This window comes from Gekko japonicus, unplaced genomic scaffold (assembly GCF_001447785.1).
Source record: "Gekko japonicus isolate JY-2015 unplaced genomic scaffold, Gekko_japonicus_V1.1 scaffold46, whole genome shotgun sequence".
Lineage (NCBI taxonomy): Eukaryota > Metazoa > Chordata > Lepidosauria > Squamata > Gekkonidae > Gekko > Gekko japonicus.
The window spans coordinates 1,772,405-1,794,462 of NW_015169173.1; the positions used below are offsets into that span (position 1 = coordinate 1,772,405).

Genomic DNA, 22,058 nt, shown 5'->3' on the forward strand with positions numbered 1-22,058 from the left:
GGGGAAAAGGCGCTTGAAGGCGCGGCTTTTAAAAGCCGCGCCAACGTTGACACGGCGCGGCGGGATCCCACGGATCCCCCGGCTGCGCCACCGTTTCTCCCCGGCGCGATCAAACGCCGGGGAGAAAACACGGCCCTAACTGGGGGCCGGCCGAACTGCGCATGTCCGAGCATGCGCAGTTCGGCTCCGGGCCGGGGTTGTGCCGGCGCAAAGTCGCGCCGGCGATCAAACGCCCGGGAAGAAGCGCCCCTTCCGTTTGAACCACCCAGGTAGGTGGTTTGGTTTGAGGCGGCTTTGGGCGGGGAAGGGGCAGTTCGGCCACGGAAGCAATACACTTCCCAGATGTTGTGGTGTGATCGCGCCGGTTTGATCCGGCTCCAAACTGTCCCGCTCCCGGCCCAAATCGGCTAGTGTGAACGGGACCTTACTTTCTTTAATACTGCATCAGCCTCAAGGGAAATTGGTTCTGTGAGTTTACAACAGAACCCAGCTGTGCAGGGCTGACTGGTGTTAATAACCTCCCTCCCTGTTTCCTCCTTAAGCAATTTTGAAGAATAAAAATGATTCTGCTTTTTATTTCTTTTAAAAAAATGAATAAATACATGCATCATTAAAGCAGGAGATAACCTGGTTGAAAGTATGGGAGTGAGGCACACCTGATACATCTCTCAGATGTGTTGTTAATACAGGGGGGAACATACTTGAACTGTAAGAGGAAAATAACTTTATCAAGTTCAGAGGTAACTTACAAGAAAGTTAAATTTGCTTCCTGCCACTAGACTGCTCTGAGAGTTCACATACCTCCTCCATGAGTGTATTACACTGACCAGATCACAAGAGGTATGAGGGAGTGGTGGTATTATAAAGCCTGCTATGGCTTTTCTTTCTTTATTGCCGGAGATTTCTGAGACAGCCCCATCATTTTGAAACACTCTTACATGAGGCATCCCACTCCTGTGAAGTCAGCAAAATCAATGATTTTGTTTTAACATCTGAAAATGGTGGAAACACACACCTTTTTGTGCAATGAACACCGACTTGAAAAGACCAAAGTACTTAAAAGTGTTGGAATCTAATTAGATGGCCGACTGATTCTTAAGTACACTTTACTATTTCACAGCAGCCAGATTGACTTAATGAGAAGCTACGAGTGCATTTTCTGTGTAAACATAAAGCAAGCCAACATGTCAGATCCAGCCGTGAGTAATTTTAATGTTATTTAGCTTCCCCCAAAGTGAATCTGAAGTACCAACAGAACAGCAGGACAAAAAGAAAATGTGTACAAAATTGGAATCAAATTGCTACAGTTTCAACAGATGAGCGTTTGAAGTTCTAACCATGAGACATGAAAGGGGAACCAGACTTTATTTTGTACCCCTCACTGTGCTCTTTGAGCTCTTTGCTTTTCCCTTTTGCTACGAGCTTGGCCACTGTGGTGCGATGAACTTGCATCAAATGACAGTCGCAGCACCAAAGATATAAGATGCAAGCAGACAGTTTTGTACAGAGATTTATTAAGAAAGAATATTCTTAATGCATTCCTCTAGCTCCTCCGCAGTATTCCTACAAGTACAACCCTGAAGCCAAGAGTTGTCATTTAAACAGACATAGCAGAGGATGGCAAAGGCTCTCTTTTCTTTAGTGATAGTCTTGATCATGACTGCAACATGCTTTCTTGAAGAAGTATAAATTGCAGTTTGGTAACATGCTGACTTCTCAGTTCTAAGAGCTTATTCAGCACGTCCCATTAATTTCAATCATGCTTATTTCCAAACAAAGAGGTTTAGGGTGATAACCATGGGCTCACAAATTCAATGGGATGATTAGGAGCATGCAATAAACCATCCAGGTCTGAAGCTCCTTCTGTACAGCATGTACTCTATATAAGTAGCTTTTCCTTGTGGTACCATCTGCCACCCATATAGGACAACTATCTGGAACAGACCATTTTCTCCTTCCTTTGGCCTGTTTCTGATTGTTCTTGCTTGCATCCACACACTGCTGGATATTGTGCTATTGTGCTCCAGGAGTACAGTGAGCCCAGTTGTGAATGATTGCTGTAGCTGAATGATTGTGTAACACCCAGTGGTGTGAGGATGCAGGCCTTGACCGAGAGCTGCTGGGATACCCAGTTTACCTCACATATTGATGGGTATGCCAGATTTGGGCTTGCACTTTGGTGACAATTTCCTAACCATAACGTTCACTAGTATGCTGCAGCTTTAGCTTGCATGGACTTCAAAAATTCTTCATCAGGAACCACACGAGAAAGAAAAACTATTATTACCTGCATAGATAACAATTCCTACTGCAACTTCTGTGTTCTTCACTGTGCAGCCACGAAGAAGAAGGCTGTCTCTGTTAAAACCGATGCGTGTGAGATCAGTCTTCTCCCTATAAGAAAGAATGGGATTTTCCTTTCATTTCTTGTTCTAGTGACATATACATACCCATTATAAGACCAATTTATGTGAGAACAAACTGCTCTCTACAAGATTTTGTGTTCTCTTAAAAATATACAGCATGCTTCCAAGGACATAGTCATACTCCTACTTTGTCAAGGGTGGAATGTGCTTTGGTTTCTAAGCACGCAGCAGTTTTGTGCCAGTGAGAAACCAGAGCACATCCCACCTTTACAAGAAATAAATCTCTATGTCACTGTGGCCTTGACAAGACCATGGTGTTGTTCATGCTTAATGCTCAGAAGCTGTTTTTTCCTCCAATCACTTGCCTTTTGTTTGTCAATACCTTTCAAGTACTGCTGTTGTTCTATAACCCAGCTATCAAACTGGGTTTGCAAAGATTCCAGGTTGTATGAGCATCTCACTACGTGTTTGAATCTAATGTGTTTGAATCTAATAGCCATATTAGAATGAACCTATTCCAGCCTGAGGATCAGTGTGGCAGAATGCTGAACTAGGGCTCCAAAGACACAAGTTCAATTTTCTACTCAACCTCGAAGCTCACTGGGTGACCTTGGGCTGCTTACTCTCTTTTAATCTACCTCAGAGTGTTTTTGTGACTATAAAATGAAGGAAAGGCAAAATATAAATGTCACCCCGAGCTTCTTTGCAGAAGAATGAGATAAAAATTTAACAGATAGTTTGGTTTAGCACATGGGAAGAGGCACATAGTTGCTACTCATTCAAAGCAGTTTCCAGCATTTTCTCATTGTGTCCTATAGCACTCACATATGTTGGCTTTTCCCAGAGATCTAAACATATTTTTTTCAATGACCAGCATGCTCAAGTGAGCAGTGAGCAGTTACTTACTTGCCTCATCAAGGAGATGATTGCTGTGCATGGCCAACCCTTCTCAGGGCTTGGAGCCACCATGTCTGCATACATCCCAGTGCTTTTGAGCCACCACATCTACTCCCATCTCAGGGCTTTGACCCACCACATCAACTTCCTTGTCAGAATTTTGACCCACCTTGTCAATTTCCTTTTCAGAGCTTCCAGCCACCACATCTACGTCCTTCTCAGCGCTTCAAGCCACCATATCTAACTACATTTCAGGGCTTTCAAGCCACCATATCTATTCCCTTCTCAGGGCTTCAAGCCACCATGTCTAACTACTTCTTAAGGCTTTTGAGCCACCATGTCTACTTCCTTCTCAGGTAGGGCTGCCAAGCTGTGGCGGGGGATCCGCACATCTTCACAGGATCCCTGCTGCGGGGGACAGCGATACGCGTTGCACCGCCGTTGCCAGGATGTGACCCTACGCATTGCTCTGGCAACGGGACTCCGTTCTTCGGATTAATTCTAAATCCTGCTAGCTGTCCAAATTCTTGTAATAACATAAGCAAGCATGGCATAGATTGTAGTGGTTCTTGTATTATTAGGGCTAGATCATCAGCGAAAGCTTGTATTTTGAATTCTTCACCTTTTACTTTCAATCCCATAACTTGAGTTTCATTTCTTACTGTTTCACACAAAATCTCCAACGTAAAAATAAAAAGTAAAGGCGACAGAGGACAACCTTGTCAAGTACCCTTGGCAATGTCAATCTTTTGCGATAGTTCCTCATTCACCACAATCCTAGCTTGTTGTTTGTTGTATATAGCTTTAACCATTGTAATGAAGTTTTCACCACAGTGTGAGGCTGATAGATGTTCTAACATAAACTCCCAATTGATGTTATCAAATGCTTTTTCAGCATCTAGGAATATTATCACCAATTGTTTTTCTTAGTGGACTTTGAAGTATTCAAGTATGTTCAAAATGACTCTTAAGTTATGTTTTATTTGTCTTCTGGGTAGGAAGCCCACGTGATCTTGATGGATAATCTGCCCAAGCACATGTTTAAGTCGGGAGGCAAGGATAGATGCAAATATTTTGTAATCCGTGTTTAATAGAGAAATAGGATGGTATTTTTTAATCTCCTTTTCATCTGTATGCGGTTTATGTATGAGTGTAATTAGCGCCTCGTTCCAAGAGTCAGGAATAGATTTCCTATAGGTAATACTTTGCAAAGTGTGTTTAAATGGAAGTATTAGCTGTTCTTCAAAAAACTGATAGAACTCTGCTGGTATTCCATCCAGTCCCGGGGTTTGGTTTTTCTTTTGTTTTTTAATTGCCTCTGAGATTTCACACATCGTAATTGGATCATTAAGTATTTTACTTTGAGTTTCCGTAAACTTTTTGATGTTATTGTTATTTTTAAAAAAGCTTTCAATTTTTTTGATTAACATCTTGTTTTTATATAGCGTTTCATAAAATTTTTCTACAATATCTTTCAACTCTTTCACTCCATTTTTTTCTTCCCCCTTATCATCCCTCAGAATTTTTATAGTTCTTTTCTCCTTCTCTTGTCTAAATCTGTAGGCTGGCTATCTCAATGGTTTATTTGCGTTCTCGAAGTAATTCTGCTTTGTGTAGGTAATCTTTTTTTGCAATTTCCTGCATAAGGAGGCAATTCATTTGTGTTGTAGGTTTATTTTTAACCTCAGTTGGTCCGATGAGAGTTGCCCTTTTATCTTATCCTCCTGCTCTTTAATTTGATTTTGCAGCTGTATAAACTTTTGGTTATTTTGTTTCTTTACCGAACTATTTTGGGGCATAAATAATCCCCTTGTGAATGCCTTGAAGGTTTCCCACACTACATGCATGGAGGTATCTGGCTGTATATTATGTCAGAAAAATTCTTTAAAATCTTTTTTGGTTTCTGTAATAAATTTCTCATTTCTTAGCAACCAAGTATTCATTGACCATCTAAATCTTTTTTGGTGTATCTTGAAAGGTAAGTAGTAGTGGGTTGTGGTCTGCGAATGTTGCTGGCAGAATCTCCACTTCTCGTAAATCGTTTATTAGTGAGGCTGTAATCCATGCCATATTGAGCCTCGACTATGATTTATGTCGAGCTGAGTAGTAAGTAAAATCCAATTTATTTTGATTTCTAGTTCTCCAGGCGTCTATCAATTTAATTTCATCCATCATTTTAAAAAAGGCAATGGGTAATTCATTTCCCTGTTTTTGTTGCCCTACTTGTTTTTCCCTGTCCATCATCCTATCAAAGACGGCATTGTAATCCCCAATTACGGACAGTTCTTCAAAAGTTTGTTGTGCTATTATGGTCCTCAGCGCATCAAAAAAAATTTCTTGCTCCTGATTTGGAGCATATATATTGGCAATCAACATGGTTTTAGATTGTCTCTGTATTTGAACTAGTAGAATCAGGGGTCATTTCCTGCAGGAGCGCACAGGAGCGGAGCTCTGGTAGTAAAGAGCCCAGGGGGTGGGCAAATGCAACAAGCCCCATCCCCTGCTCCCAGCAGCTCCTCAGTCAGAGCAAGAAGCAGCTAGGTATGTTGCAGAGCTCCCTCTGCCCCCCCGGTCCAAAACAGTCCAGTGGCACCTTTAAGACCAAGTTTTATTCAGGTACAAGCTCTCCCTCCTCTGTGAGGACAGATCTGCACGTCCCCCCTCCCCAATAGCTAGAACAGGAGCGGAGCTTCGGCAGTAAAGAGCCCAGGGGGCGGGCACATGCAACAAGCCCCGCCCCCTGCTCCCAGCAGCCCTCAGTCAGAGCAAGAAGCAGCCAGATAAGTTGCAGAGCTCCCCCCAGCCCCCCGGCCCAAAACAGTCCAGTGGCACTTTTAAGACCAAGTTTAAGCTCTCCCTCCTCTGCGAGGACAGATCTGCACGTCCCCCCTCCCCAATAGCTAGAAATCCAAAACAGTCCAGTGGAGCCTGAGTGATGGCTGTTGCCTTCTGACACACTTCTGGTGATGTCAGGGTGTGTGGCATATGCAAATAAGTTTTGCTAATGAGTTATGCTAATGAGCCCCTGCACCTCTTATATAAAAAAAAGAATTCTACCATCTTCTGAATAAGTTCTGGGTGTAGGGATTCTTTAACATAAGTTGCCAAGCCTTTTATCTTTTTCTGTTTATCTGCAGAAGTGAAAGTTTTACCAAACTTCTTATATTCCAACAAATTTTGCTCTGAGTCTTTAATATGCATCTCTTGCAGACAGACTACATCCAACTTCATCTGTTTTATTTGATGGAAGATCTGTCTTCGTTTTTTAGGTGCATTAAGGCCGTTTACATTTATTGAGATTAATTTTACTACTCTCCATCTTTTCCTTCTTTCTGGTTTTCAGTCCTGGTTCTCTGTTGGAATCTCATATATATTTGTATTGGAGGAATTTTCCCTTTGAACCTTCCTTTTTTATTCTTTTTTTACTGTGTTGGAAGCACCTTGTTCTTTATTATATTCTTCTTCCTCTTCATCATCTTGCTGATATTTTAGTTCTTCTCCATGTGTTTTAAGGAAATACTCTAACTTAAAAGTTGAATTAATTTTCTGTTTTCTTCCTTTATTGTAAACAGAACCCTTCTGGGTAAAGCCACCTATAAGAAATTTAATTTTTCCTTCAACATTCCACCAAGTTTATATATTTTTATCTTTTTCCCCTTACCCTCCAAGGGACACCCTTCAATATTCTAATTTTTGTTTTCTGCAGTTGTAATGATTTTCCATTTGCTGTTTTCAAAATCTTTTCACGTAGATGTTTCTTATAGAATTTAACATGAATCTCTCTAGGTAACCTATTTCTTTTAGCAAAAGCAGAGTTCATCCTAGCCATCTCAGTATCTTCAAATACTTCTTTTACATTTTCTAATTCAATGAACTCTGCAAGTAATTGTGCCATCTCTTGTTTAAGGTCTTCATCGTCTTTTTCTGGTATTTTTGAAACCTTAATGTATATGCTGCTTTCTCTATTTAGCCTTTAATTGGTGGTGAAAGTGCGGATGAAGAGCAAAGGAGGGGCGGTGAACTTCCGTCCCGACTCAGTGGCTGGGAAAATTGTCCTGAAGTTACTTCCTTCCTTTCTTTTTGGAGCAAAAGAGCAACATTTTTGGTGAATAAAGTATAGCTCCCTTGATGATAGAGGGAGGCTGATTTTTCAGTATTAAAAGGGCCAAGAAGTATTTGGACTTTCATGCCTTGACATTTCGAAAGACGGGAGAGGTGGAGAATGGAGTCTGTGAGACTCAATACAAATGTTGGCTCCTCATTAAAAACTTTAAAGGGACAGCTTGCCCCTATGTGGGGCTAGAGAAAAAGAAATAAAGTTGGAGGAGAAGATCCTTTTCAAGGTGTTGGTGGGTCTAGATAAGCAGCAAGAACGGAAGAATATGCTAGCATATTCCTTCATAAGAGCTGTATAATCCTGGACTCAAGCAGCAAGAAGATAAGAAGAGGCAGCTGTATACTTTCCGCCCATCTTCCCTTTGGTCTTTTTCTTTACTTTTCTTTTATTTCTTGGTTGGTCCTTTCTGTTCATCATTTTTTCCTCCTCCCTTTTCTGTTCTCCTCTTCTCTATTTCATATATAATTCTTTCTACCATTAGGGTGATAAGGATTTCTCCATAAATAAATATTTATTTATTTAGGGACTAGAAACTAGAGAATTAGAATAGTAACAGTTACTAAGTAAGCAAGTTAGTATAGCTTTATATAAGAGTAAGTAAATTAGTAATGTAGTGTGCAGATAGGTGATACAAGAAGAAAATAGAGAAAATAGAGAATAGGGAAATGTTATGATAAGAATAGATTAGGATAGAGGATAGGTTAGGATAGTCAATTAGCTAAAATGGATAGCGGACAGAGAAAACTTTCCTTAACAACACCTGGGCAACCTAATGTGGTCCAGGTTAATTTAAAAGAACTGCAAAGCTTAATTCAAGAGGCTGTAGCATCAGCAGTTAATCAGGCAATTGAAACAGCTTTACCTTCAGCTGTGAATCAAGCAGTAGAAATGGCTTTACCCTCAGCAGTTGGGAAGGCACTAGAACCACTTCAAATGAAATTAGACAACCTCACTCAACAATTGGTTGCACAAACGAGATTAAAAAACAGATTTTGGAAAATAAACAAGAAGTGGTAGGGTTAACGGCTTCTTTGGGAAAGCTAGAAAATAAATCACAAAATATGGAACAACAAATTGATACACTAAATACAAGATATGATGAACTAGAAGAGACTGCAATAAAAAACCAAAATATTTTATAGAGCTTGATAAACTGAAGAAACAATTTATATGGCAAAATAAGAAACCAAGACTAAAACTGAAAGCCTTACAAGATGCAAAAGAAAGAGCTGGATTTGGCTTGTACACTATAGAGCAGCTTCATTGACGTGGGTAAAAGAATGGATTACATTAGAAAATCATAGCATACTACTGTTAGAGGGACATGACTTGTTCCTAGGTTGGCATGCGTTTACATGGTATGGAAAAGCTGACACCCATAAATATTTCAAACAGCATCTTATTAGGAAATCTTTACTGAAGGTATGGAAGAAGTGAAAAGATCTTTCTATACTATGATGCCAAAATGGGTCGCACCACTTGAAGCATTTACAAACCCAAAATCGATGCAAAAGAATGTAAGGCTAAAATACGAAGATTTACTGGACAATAAAATGAATTAAAGTCAACAGAAGACTTTATAAAACAAAAACCAGATTTAAGTTGGTGGGAAAGAGCCCTAATAGAGTCAAGGTATGCCAAAGTCAAATTAATAGGCTTCTATTCTAAAACAGCAGAAATACATAAGATATTGTTATATACTGAAGAGAAATTAATTAAGAAATTATACATAATAACGTTGGAAAATAAGACACAGGATGAAATAGTTAAAGATTCTATGATTAAATGGGCACAAAATTTGGGCATAATATTGATTTAGATCAATGGTTTAAAATATGGGAAACAAATGTAAAAATTACCAAAGCAACCTCATACAAAGATAATATTTATAAAACGTTTTATAGATGGTACATGACTCCAGAAAAATTAGCAATGATTTATCCTGATTTATCAAATGATTGTTGGAAGTGCCAAAAAATGTTGGTTCATTTTTTCATATGTAGTGGTCATGTGCTAAAGCTAAAAAGTATTGGTCTTGGATTCATGAAATGTTACAAAAAATGTTAGGTTGTATTGTACTTTATATACCTGAATTGTTTTTATTGAATATAATGCCAGAAAAGTGTAAAAAAACAAGACTTTTATCTTATTAGACATATATTGACAACCACAAGAATATGACATTATAAATATTGGAAAAATGAAGTGCCCTCTAAAGAAGAAATTATAAACAGAATGCTTGAGACTGCAGAGATAGATAAACTAACTTTAATTTTGAAAGGACAAGATGAAGGAAGCTTCAAAAACACATGTTCAAGATTCTACAAATGGTTGGAAGATTACAATAAATAAAGCATATGGACGTATAACTGAATTAGAAGATAATACGAACTATACTTTTAATTATAATGCAAAATATTTCTATAAAAAGATAAGGTGGAAAATATGAATTTACAAAGTAGACAATGTACGAGGTAACAAAATAACTAAAATAATGATGTAAATGGTACCTCAAACCTTTTCCGTATTTGTGTTTGTTTGTTATAAAAATAAAATTCTTTGAAAAATCCTTTCTCAATCCTCACCAAACTTGGAGAACAGGTAGAAGAGAGTCAACCAGAGGTCCACTGCAAGTTTGGTGTTTCTAGCACATGGGGGGAGGTTTACTGCATCATGAACTTACCAAACTGGTTCAGTTTGAATGGGTTTTTGCCCATTACAGTCCATGGTTTTCCCAGTTTGTGCCCATCCCTAGTTATATCTACACGGCTTCTACTAGCAATAATGTTGTGGTGTGAGCTGGTTAGATAAAGATTGGTGTAATGATGTCTGGGAAAGTTTTCTGAGCTGATTCTGATGCTACAATGGAACAACCTGTACATCTAATGTAACGCTGAGAAATCTTTGAGTCTTTGGGTATGATACTTTGGGTATCATATCAGAAGCTATATTTGGCTTGCCATTTGGCAGTCAAGAATTTATGGTGGAGTTGATGTGCTTATTCATTTTCCTTACAGAAATGTGAAATCCTCTCAGTCACCTCACAAATGTATTTTAGCCCATATTCAGATGATACATTCTTATGCTTTTTTATAAGGTTTATGAGAGACATTCTTTCACAGAGACACATTATCACCGTTAGGCAACCTGTATAAGAACAACAAATACATTTATTACAGCAATGCCATTCCTTGACTTAGGGCATATGTATAGTGAGTGCATATGTGTAACTAGAAGTTACACAAATGGCACTGAATTTACAATAGAATTTGATAAATATCTTGATTGTAGAGCAAGATAAATAAAGGATGAGACTACTTACATATAGCCTTTAAATTTATTAAGATCATTGTTGGGTTTTTCACAAACAATTATGTTTTGGAATAATTCTGGATCAAATTCAGCATTCTGCAAAACAAAACAGAGGGGGAAAAACCATAATCGGTTTTTGTTATGCAAGCATCTGAAATGATTGTATTATAAAGTGAAATAAACTTGTCTATATGCTTCTGATTAGGCAATCAACTGAAGGTGAAGTTGTGAAACCATTCATTTATAGAATGGAAATGGATCTGCACCAAGGCTGCAGTGATGATATGAAGTTAATCATTGATGCAACCCATGAAAGATTTTGCTTTGCTTTGGGATACAAATCTATTATACTGGCATTTTAGAATAGGGCCAGGAGTCATTCTAAAACAGTGATACAATCAGATGAGTTACATACCAGCACCATCCTTCTAAGCCCACTGATTTCAATGGACTTTAAAAGAGGGTTAGATCTGCTTTGGACTGTGCTGCTAAGCCACTTGATTAATTGTAGGTACAGTTAACTGCAGCACTGGGAGATGAGATGAAAAGCTGAATAATCCCTGATTGTAGCAATTAGATAGTAGACTATAACACAATATGTGAGCTTTTCTCACTTGCATAAAGTGCTTGTATATTGTTACTAAGATCCAACAATGAAGGGGCTTTGCGAGTGCAAAAGAGGCATCTGTTTATAGATCCCCTCTGCAGAAGGGCAAAAGAATAGGACAGTGGGGATGATCAAGCACTGTGTTTATTTTAGCATTATCTCAATAACGTCTATACTATATACATGTAGAAAGACTGGGTTGATGTCTGTGTCTGATGAGATGCAGTTAGCTTTAATACATTTTAAGGGAACAAAGTGTTTCTTCTCATCCTGATGTTGCAGCATTAACCTATTTTATCTTTATCTGACATTTGTCAGTAATATATTTGAGGAATCTCTCAGGAGTGTGACAAATGCAAGTGTTCTGAAGTTAAACTGTCTTGTAAACTCAAGAAATATCCCCTGAAGATGGCTCAGAAGGAATAAGAATGTAATATTTCTTGAAAAGGCAACAACAATTAGTTTTTAAAAAGGAGCACAAGCTTTTAAATTTCTATCACCTGCCAATCAAACCCAAATTCATAGTCAGCGCAACATTAGTTGTTAACCTTTCAAATTTAAATGTCTCCTAATTTTACACCCAATTATCATGCAGATGTTCTTTCAGATCTATGGCTTGGATCCAACTATGTCCCTGTGGCAGTGCTAAGGCCTCCCCCTTGATTTTGTAGATTCTTCTCTCCCACTTCAACTCCTTGGTCCTTTCCGCACTAGACCTTAAAGCCTGGTTCAACCCTGTCCCTAAACTTACATTCTACACTACATGCGAGTTCACCCCTGTAATTAGCTTGGGATATCTCTACATTCTACACTACACTTGAGTTCACCCCTGTAATTATCTCGCGGTATTTTTTGTTTCCACATTACCCTGAAGTCACCCCAGTTTCACTCCACACTTGTCCCAGGATAAACAGATGCTGTTATAACCAAGAATAAATGCAAGGTGTTGTGTCCTGAGTTGAACTCTGATAAAACCAGGGATGAGATCCAAGTGCGGAAAGGACCTTTATGTCACATCCCACATCATTCCACTGCGTTAAACTCTGGAAAGTACCCCAACCCCCAGGAGCAACTTGGAGAGGGGGCTGCAGTAGGAACAGGGAGATACAGTGGCCTGTATCCACACAGACATTGGCGTACCCACTGTTGTAGCTTAATTAATCTCAGTGACATTGAAATCGACATCTGATCTAATTTGTTCTACACGGTATTTTATGATTATATTCTGTTTTAAACTGTTATTTTTAATTGTATTGTATTAAGATTGATGTAACCCGCCCTGAGCCTGCTCGCAGGGAGGGTGGGATATAAATTTAATAAATAAATAAATAAATAAGTGGTTAAGAGCGTGGACTCTCATCTGGGAGAACTGGGTTTGATTCCCCACACCATGCAACTGCTGGTGTGACCTTGGGTCAGTCACAAGTTCCCTCAGAGCTGTTCTCTCAAGAGCAGTCCTTGAAAGAGCACTCTCAGCCCCACCTACCTCACAGGGTGTCTGTTGTGGGGAGGGGAAGGGAAAGGAAATTGTAAGCCGCTCTGAGACTCCAAGAGAAGGGCAGGATATAAATCCAATCTCCTCCTCCTCCTCCTCCTCCTCCTCCTCTTCTTCTTCTTCTTCCCCTTCTCCTAAAAAGAACCTCTTCTGGGAACAAAAATGTACTTACTTTGTGTTGTGGTATTTGTAAAACTATGGTTTAGACAGTGCAGTGCAAAGCTTTGCAAAATATAACCAGAAATCCATGTGGAAGCCATAATTGTGTGGCTTAAAAAGTGAAGAGCAAAGAAAATAGCATGCACTGGAACACTGGATGGTATTTCACTTCTCTCCCAACTTTTCTGCAAGTAAACTGTGTCCAGACAGCTCCCAGAAGCTCTTCTCCTGACCTGCCTTTTTCTACAACAAGACCCCTGATTGTGTGGCTTAAAAAGGGAAGAGCAAAGAAAATAGCATGCACTGGAACACTGGATGGTATTTCACTTCTCTCCCAACTTTTCTGCAAGTAAACTGTGTCCAGACAGCTCCCAGAAGCTCTTCTCCTGACCTGCCTTCCTGACCTCACCCTGCAGATGAGAACACATTATTCTGGATGGTGAAGAGCTCCAGGAGGATCTCTCTGAACTAGGTGAGAGGGAAACAACTCGGCAAACGAAGTTCAGTGTAAGCAAGTGAGAGGTGATACACACTGGAACAAAAAATCCTCACCTTAAATATATGAAGATAAGGTTGGAATGGAACTGGCAGAGACTGAGAGGGGAAGAGATTTCAGGGTTACAGTGGATAGCTCAATGAAAATGTCAACTCAGTGTGTGGCAGCAGTAAAAAAAAAATCCCTATGCTGGGGATTATTAGAAAAGGAATTGAACATGAAAAACTAGTATTGTAACACCTCTGTGTAGAACTGTGATGAGGCCTCATTTGGAGAGCTGTGCACAGTTCTCGTCACCATATCCCAAAAAGGGTATTGCAGAGCTGGAAAAAATTTACAGAGGAAGCCAAGCAAGATTATTAAGGGATTGGAGCAGCTTTTCTATGAAGAAAGGCCGAACTGAGTCTAGTACTTTTGTGTTCAGAAAAGACATGGGGGGGGGGGATAATAGAGGTTTATTACACGAGGGGTTGAGAAAGTAGACAGAGGCCCCTGCCACATGGGGGGGAGGATAGCACGAGCAAATTGCGGCTTCCTAAAGCTGCACCAAAAGAGAGACGTGGCGGCGGGATCACATAGATCCCCTGAGCCACCGCGCACTTCCTCCTCGGCACAATCAGATGCTGGGGGAAAGCCACTAAAAAAAGAACGCGACAGCCGAACTGCGCATGTGTGCGCATGCACAGTTCGGTGGGGAGCCTGGATTGATCTGGACGACGGGCGCGGCGGCGATCCCACAGCCGTGCTTGGAGCGGTGCTACAGGTAAGTCCTCCTCTGTAGGAGGTTCTTTTTTGCTGCGGGTTTTCAGGGTTTAGGGATGGATGCGCGCCGCTTCCCAGATGTTGCGGTGAGATTGCACCCGTTTGCTGCGCCCCCGATCCATCCCTCTCCCAGGCCAAAGTCTCCCGTGTGACCGGAGCCAGAGAGAACTTTTTCTCCCTCTCCCATAAGATTAGCATTTGGGGGGGTAACCCAATGAAGCTGATGGGCAAAAGGTTCAGGGCAATCAAAAGGAAATACATACCTCTTAATTCAACAAGTAATTAAATTTTGTGGAGTTTGTTGGCAGTGGGTATAATAATAGCCACAACAAGCATGGATAGCTTTAAAAGGGGGGGGGTTAACATTCATTTAGGATAGGTTGATCAATGGCTATCCAGCCATGGTGAATAAAGGGAACCTTCATATTCAGAGGCACCAAGGAGGAAGAGGGAATCTTCCTTGCCAACCATCCTTCAGCCACAGAATCAGGAGATTTGGAGGCTCTTGGGAAGCATTTGTATCCCTTTTGTGCTCTTGATGATGCCATTTCCAAATTTCAGAATTGGGCTTGGAAAAGGCCAAGCTACTTTAATTATATTAAAAAGAACCTAGTTTGGATTGCTGAGCCCAATTCTTTATCAAGCTGTGGCGGAAGGGGCAGAGTTCGTCCATTTCTACATTTCCTCTCATTTGATACGACTTGGGTGCTGTGTCTTTCCTCTATATCAGTTACGACATTTACACTCACATATACTATTAAGACAGGCTTGCTTGCTTTGTGACGCAGCAAACTAAACACAGCAATTACCCATGGATGTCAGTTAGGGTTGCCAGGTCTGGGTTGGAAAATACCTGGAGACTTTGGGGGTAGATCCGGGAGAGGGCAGGGTTTGGGGAGGGGACTCAGCATGGTACAATGCCATAGAGTCCATCCTTCAAAGCAGCCATTTTCTCCAGGGGAGCTGATCTCTGTCAGCTGGAAATCAGTTGTAAAAGCGGGAGATTCCCAGGCCCCACCTGGAGGCTGGCAACCCAAATGGCAGTTCACCAGGAGTCCAATAATCTATCTACTCTGTTGTCTTGAGAATGCAGAGACAGGAGAGTGTGCATTCAAGACCTGGCAAGCCCAATAAATGGCTGCCAGGTTGCATTTGGCTTAATAGTTTACATCTTGGACCGGCCTGGATTCAGGCATGTTTGCTCATGTAGTTATATACCATTTAGTATATGATTAATGTCTGTTCAAATTCAGTGTGTGTCAATATTTTCTACTGGATGTTAACCATCTCCCACCAGCAACAAAAACTTGGAGCTGGTTCTGAGCTTCTCTTTAGACTCCTTTGTGTGGAAACCCTCAGTCACCTTTGATCTTGTAACTTGAGCTAACATTATGGCATCTGGGTCTCATGCAAGCCAACCAAGGCACATGTTGCAGACAGGAACATCTGTAGAAGTTATCCTGTTAAAGAGCCCCTTTTAGCTGGGCAGTTCTGTGCTTCTTGTCTTATATGTCTTTGCATAAGAAAGAAGAGAGGAAAGGCAGGCTGTGTAAGGCAGCTCTAAGGCCTACCTGATTAGAGAATCCTTTCACCACTTGTCGTTGTTTAAGACTGGTTTCCCCATCGAGACTTGCTGTTTCCAAATGACAGATCCCATTCTGATCAGAGGAGTGGAGTAGCAGAATGTCAGCGGGGATTATCTCATTACACTGCAGCTGTACAAAGTCTCCCACACGTATGTCTTCCCAGCACTTTTCAATGTAGGTCTTTTTGCTTCTGTTAAGAGAAAATGTAACACTACTGGATACTCTCATAGAAACCCAGAACTTCTCCTTTCTTTAGGGCACAGGAAACTGGTTTACGCTGAAGGCTTTGTTTACTTATTTATCAAACACACCTCCTTCCCTTCCTCTGACGATCTCAGTGCAGTCCCATGTGGGGGTTTTGTAAAAAATCCCTACAATCAAGGTATGAAATAGTCTTGAGAGCTAGTGGCTGGCCCATGGTCACTCAATGACCTTTCATGGCTGAGTGAAGATTTGAATGTAAAACTCCCTAGTCAGACAGATGATATCATTACACTTCCCAGGTACATATGGGAAGGGTGGATTTGAGTGAGAAGGGCTCTGAGCTAGGGTTTCCAGCCTCTGGAAAATACCTGGAGATTTTGGAGGTGGAGCCTGAGAAGGGTGGGATTTGGAGAGGACTTCAGTGGGGTATAATGCCATAGAGTCCACCATCCAAAGTGGCCATTTTCTCCAGGTGAACTGTTCTCTGTTGTCTGAAGATCAGTTGAAATGGGACATCTCCAGCCACTACCTGGAGGTTGGCAACCCAGGGCCGCTCTCACTTTTGTCACCCAAGTTACTGTTGCACTAGGCAAGAGGTACCACAAGCACAGCACCTGACAAGGGTGCCGAAGTTCTGCAGTCACCATCTGTTGCAAGAACTGCTTGTCAAAGCTAAAGCATGTCTTCTGAAATCACTGCCACATTAGCAGGAGTGCACTAAAGGGTAATTTACACTTATCTAAAGAGAGATCTCATGGGGCGGGGCAGGAATATCACAGGGCTGAAGCAGATCAGAAAAAGCATCACATGATTTGCTGAGTAATTATATTTCAGATTGCCGGGAGGAACCAAACATTTGAATGTCCCTGGTACCCTCTACGCATACCAAGTGAGCCTATGAGGAAGATTGTTTCAGGCTAGCCTTCCCATTAACAGTGTTGTATGAGTGTTGTATGAGTATGGAGAGGGTGGTTGGGTTTTTTTTTTTTTTGGTATTTTGCAGTGTCTGTATGTGTGCGTGCGCCCATGTCTGGAAGTCATGGAGACTTCTGGCAACTCCTACTGGGGCATGGAGGACGTTCAGAGAAGTGGCTTGATAGCCTGCCTCTGCCTCCCTGCCCTGGCATTCTCTGGAGGTCTCCCTTCCAAATACTCACCAGAGTCAGCCCTGCTTAGCTCCCCAGATCTGAAGAGATTTGGCTTGCCTGGGCTATCCAGGTCATGGTTGGTTTTTTGTTTTTTTTAAATGCAGATGAGCATTCACTTGTCCATCTACATCTTGTTATGAGGCAATGAATGCTTGTGAACATGGATGTAATAAGTTCTACCTGATATCCATAACCTGATAAACACCAGCAAGAAACCTGCAGGATTTGACTTGCCACATAAAGTAAGGAAGCTGGCTAATAGAATATGAACAGGGTTTGGTAGTTGTGCAGACCGGTTGTTTAAATGGGGCAAAATCCCAGGACCTGAATGTGATTGTGGTGCAGTCCACCAAACTGTTTTCCGTCACAGGAATATGAGTGTCATGCTTTCCAAGGTGATGTCATGGAGCTCTTTGAGCTCTCCCCAGCTGCGATTGAGTGGATTGAAAATTTAGATATTAGTATTAGTGGGCTTGCCCAATCAGTCTGGATACCCATTGTACCAACTTAGTTACATATTTTATATTATTATATGCTTCCTGTGTGTAACTTTGCCATGTAATAATAACCGTGCTATCAGTTGATATGAAGCTGAGTCAGATCTTTGATCTATCTAGCCCAGTACTATCTACTCTGACAGGCACCAACTCTCCACTGTCTAAGGCTGAAATCCTTCCCATGCCCAGGGCTGGTCCAGTCACTAGCCAAACCTAGGTGACTGCCTACAGCTCCAGAACTGGGGGGGGGCACCAAAACAGAAGGCTGCAGGCAACCCCAGGAGTCCTGGAGGCAAGACAAAGAGGGAGCCAAACCAGAACTCCTCATATGCATGTCTACCATGCCTACTCAGAAGTAAGTCCCACTGTGTTCAATGGGATTTACTCCCAGGTAAGCTTGTTTAGGATTGCAGCCCTTGGAATGAACTGGTTGATGTTTCATTATGTTTGTTTACATATGTTTAATATGGGGGGTGGGGAGAACCAAAGTAATAATTCACCTAGGGCATAAAAAAACCTTAGGTTGACCCTGCCCATACCTGCTGCCTTTTGGTGCGAGTTGCCAAGGCCTGGATCTGACTGTGGTCTACCACTGAGTTAGGGCAAACCTCAGAAATTTACAGATTTGTGCAGACTCAAAAGAATTTCCACTATGGTTGCCAGCAGCCTGCTGGGAAGAACTGAGGAATGGGGCCCATAATGTCACTACCAGTGCAAAACCAGAAGTGATATCATGATGTTAGAACTATGGTCTGAGATTCACCCCAAACTCTACAGTTTAACTTTCAGTTTTTGCACAGGAAATGACCTTCTGTCCCCACCCCTGCTGGTTTTTGAGGCAAGGAATGGGTATAATTGGCTGGATGTCTTCTGTTGGACTACGTGTCTGCCAATCAAACCAATTATTTACACATCATTGAAAAAACTGAGTTCTCTTTTATCATGACAAAAAGCTCTCATTTCTCTCATCACCAAGTCATGTCTAATTCCAAGAAGCTTTTTGGGTTTACAGAATTAAATTGAAATTTTTATTTCACATCTTTTTTTTATAAAGAACATCTACACTGATGCAATCTTTCCTTAAGGTTCCACTCTGCATTCCCATACTTATCCACAGTCTCTGACCCTAAACTGGGAATTTGTTAAGGGAAGTAATTGAAAGGGGTGATGGTAAATGTAGTGACTGACTGTTGTTCTCATATTCACTGAAAGCAGTAGATTGCATCGATCAATATCCTCATCAGCAACATCTTGGATAGAAAACAAAGTATGTATTTGTTAGGGAAACAAACCTATGAGGAGGGATTGTAAACACTTTAAAAGACAGGATTTAAAAGTCTCCGATGACCTTGATAAATTGGAGAGCTACAATCGATACAAAGAAGACAGATGTAATGCTTCACACCAAAGGAAGAAAGATGGTTCTATTCTGCTCAGGATTTTAAAGTTGGGGACAGAATAAAAACAATGAAGAGTCCTAAGTGGGTAAAGTTAGCACATCCTGGATTAGATGAAGTTTGCACACGGCTTTGAATGCTATATTTTAATAAGGATTTTGGCTCCTATTCCATGAAGTGTGACTCCAGTGTAGCAATAACTGCATATCATTGTGTATAGCAAGAACTTCGTAGTCTTTGTCACAGCTAACTTTATCCCAAGTGTAACTAAGGGCATCTTTAAATATGAGTCCGAAAGCATATTTTTCACTATAAGGTGCTCTCTGGCAGAGAGAGATGATATAATTAGTCTCAGTAATGCCTTGATGCTAGTGAATCTGGATTCTCCTTTCTGTGGTGGCCTGCTATGGGAAGATCAACTGGGCCTATAAGAACCCATTGAAATATCAGCAAACACTGTCCCCAGGGTTGTCAGCCTCCAGGTGGGCCTGGAGATCCCCCGGAATTACAACTGATCTCCAGACAACAGCGATCAATTCCTCTGTATAAAATGGCTGTGCTGGAGGGTGGACTGTATGACATTATACACCACTGAGGTCCTTCCTGTCAGAAAAGCTATTTATCTTACCAAAAAGTACTGGAGTCAGACTTCTGATGAAGCAGAATTATCTTTTATTGATATACTCTTGCAAGAGGGTGCATAGCAACAAAGCAAGCACACCCAACTCTTCAAAAACACCCACTTTATACCTGACCCTGTCGTATGTTGTTGTTGTTCAGTCGCACAGTCGAGTCCGACTCTTCGCGACCCCATGAACCAGATCCCGCCAGGCCCTCCTGTCTTCCGCTGTCCTCTGAAGTTGGCTCAATTTCATGTTCGTTGCATCGATGACACTGTCCAACCATCTCATCCTTTGCCGTCCCCGTCTTCTTTGACCTTCAATCTTTCCCAGCATCAGGGTCTTCTCCAGTGAGAGATCAGGTAGACTTGACAATTTACCTGAATGCAAACAAGACTCCCTGATAAACCGACTTGAACATATGGTATCCACTCTGAAGAGCCTAAAACAGTCCTCCTCCATTAGGGCACCAACAGCGAGTCCTTGTCTTGCTATTCCTAAATCCTCGATGAATGCCCCAGAGAAAAGGGAATCTCCCTCCTTTGGAAAATTTATTTATTTATTTATTTATTAAATGTGTATCCCACCCTTCCAACATGGGCTCAGGGCGGCGAAAAAACTGACCTCCTTTGAAACCAACGGTTGTAATTAATCAAGGATGCATCAAATCAAACTTGATTGTCTCTCCAAACAACCCTGGTGCTCTGATACTCTTCCACCACACTAATACAAGCCGTGGCCACTGACTTACTGGTGGCCACTTTTGCAGTCACAGGGCTTAGACTCCCATGAGGTTGGAGGCCACGTGCCATGACAGGCTCCAGATGGCCCATGATGGTTTCCGGGACTCTAGGTACTGTGGGCAGTCTCCCTGGCTGCTGGCCAATCACAGTCTGTTTGCTGGCTCCTCTCCTTGGACCAGCTGGGGGCAGGCTTGGGTGAACATTCATGCTGCCCAGCCCTTCTCCTGGTTTATTTAAAGCCCAGCGTCACGTGATCTGGGGAGCTGGGGGTCCCTTTGGCAAAGGATAAGACAGAGGGCCCATGCACATGCCTGGTTTACCTTGGGATCTTCCTTGATTCTGTGCAAGGCTGGAGATCCTCAGCTTATCTCTGGTCTTTCTACTCATCGCTTTTTAATTTCTTCAGGCCTCATCAGGATAGTTTGGATCGTTAGACACAGTATCGTCCATTGGGATGGCTGCTATGCTTTCACTTCAGGATAGGGGACTTCATTGGGACTAGATGACCACTTGCAGATTGTTTGGTTGGGACAAGAGGTATTTATTTATTTAATTTATATCCCACCCTACCCCGCATGCAGGCTCAGGGCGGCTCACAACATTCAATAAAGACAATACAATATTACATAAAACATCAGTCACAACCCTCAATAATTCCTGATGGCAGCACAATGATACCAACTACATTGACTGCTGCAACAATGTCAGGGAGGGCACAGAACATCTGGTACTGGTGCCAAGTTGATCTAGCTGTGCCCTAAGGCTATGGTGCATAATAAGATCAAGTTGAGCAGGGTATGCACTGAGATTCCTTCCTGCCTCCAGTGTACCTCCAGATGCATTGGTGATCCAGCTGGGAGACAATGACCTACCCAGTTGGAAAGGTGTCAACCTCACATTGGCCATTTTGATGGACCTGCAAGCCTTACACTCTCGACTTCCCCAGATTGAATTATTATGGTTGGAGCTGCTTGAAAGGAAGAACTGGAGGGGTGATGTTTCCCAACAAGGTGGACTCAGCAAAGAAAAAAGTTTGCAAGGCTGCAGCTCACTTTGTGGAGTTGGTTGGTGGCTCAGTAATTCACCACCCAGACATTTCTTTTAGGATGTCTGCTCTGTTCAGGATTGTCCTGCTGGGGTCAGGACTTATGACTTCATGGTGCTCAGGACTCCCTCCTTTCTTGGTTGCAGCACTAGGAGCTTTTGGCAGGAGCAGGGCATATGCCCAGCTCTTTTGGTGATTTTAGGCATTGAGCTCGATCCATTTTGTGGGGAGGCTGTGCCTGCATGCCCACCTCCCTGGGTGGGGACCTCCTTATGGGTTCCTTGGCAGCTGAGTCATTTAGCAGCATGCCCAGCTTGGAGGTGGTTGCCTGGCTCCATTCCCAGGTGGCAACGGTTCCATGCAGGGGCTTGTGCCTTTGTAGAACCACTTTCTTGCCACCCCAGGCAGGCTGGGATGTGGTTCATCGGCCAACAGTCGGGTCGCTCAATGCTTGGATCTTGCCCTATACTGCACCAAAATGCTCTGAATGCTGCAATCAATACTGGCTGCGGTTTGTTTTGCTCCAATTATTGTTTGTGATGTTTTCCTGCTGTATTTTGCCTGTTTGGTGTAGTGGTTAAGTGTGCGGACTCTAATCTGGAAGAAC

General features: G+C 41.9%; 1 protein-coding gene across 1 annotated transcript in view; it reads right to left on the reverse strand.

Annotated features, from left to right (window-relative positions):
- Positions 1-22,058, reverse strand: part of ATP10B (ATPase, class V, type 10B) — an 89,267-nt gene that overhangs the window by 49,978 nt on the left and 17,231 nt on the right. The window contains exons 2-4 of the mRNA XM_015415829.1: positions 15,783-15,987; positions 10,703-10,788; positions 2,288-2,394 (exon numbers count right to left, since the gene is read on the reverse strand). Of these exons, the coding sequence (XP_015271315.1) occupies positions 2,288-2,394; positions 10,703-10,788; positions 15,783-15,987 (398 nt within the window). The remainder of the gene's footprint in view (positions 1-2,287; positions 2,395-10,702; positions 10,789-15,782; positions 15,988-22,058) is intronic.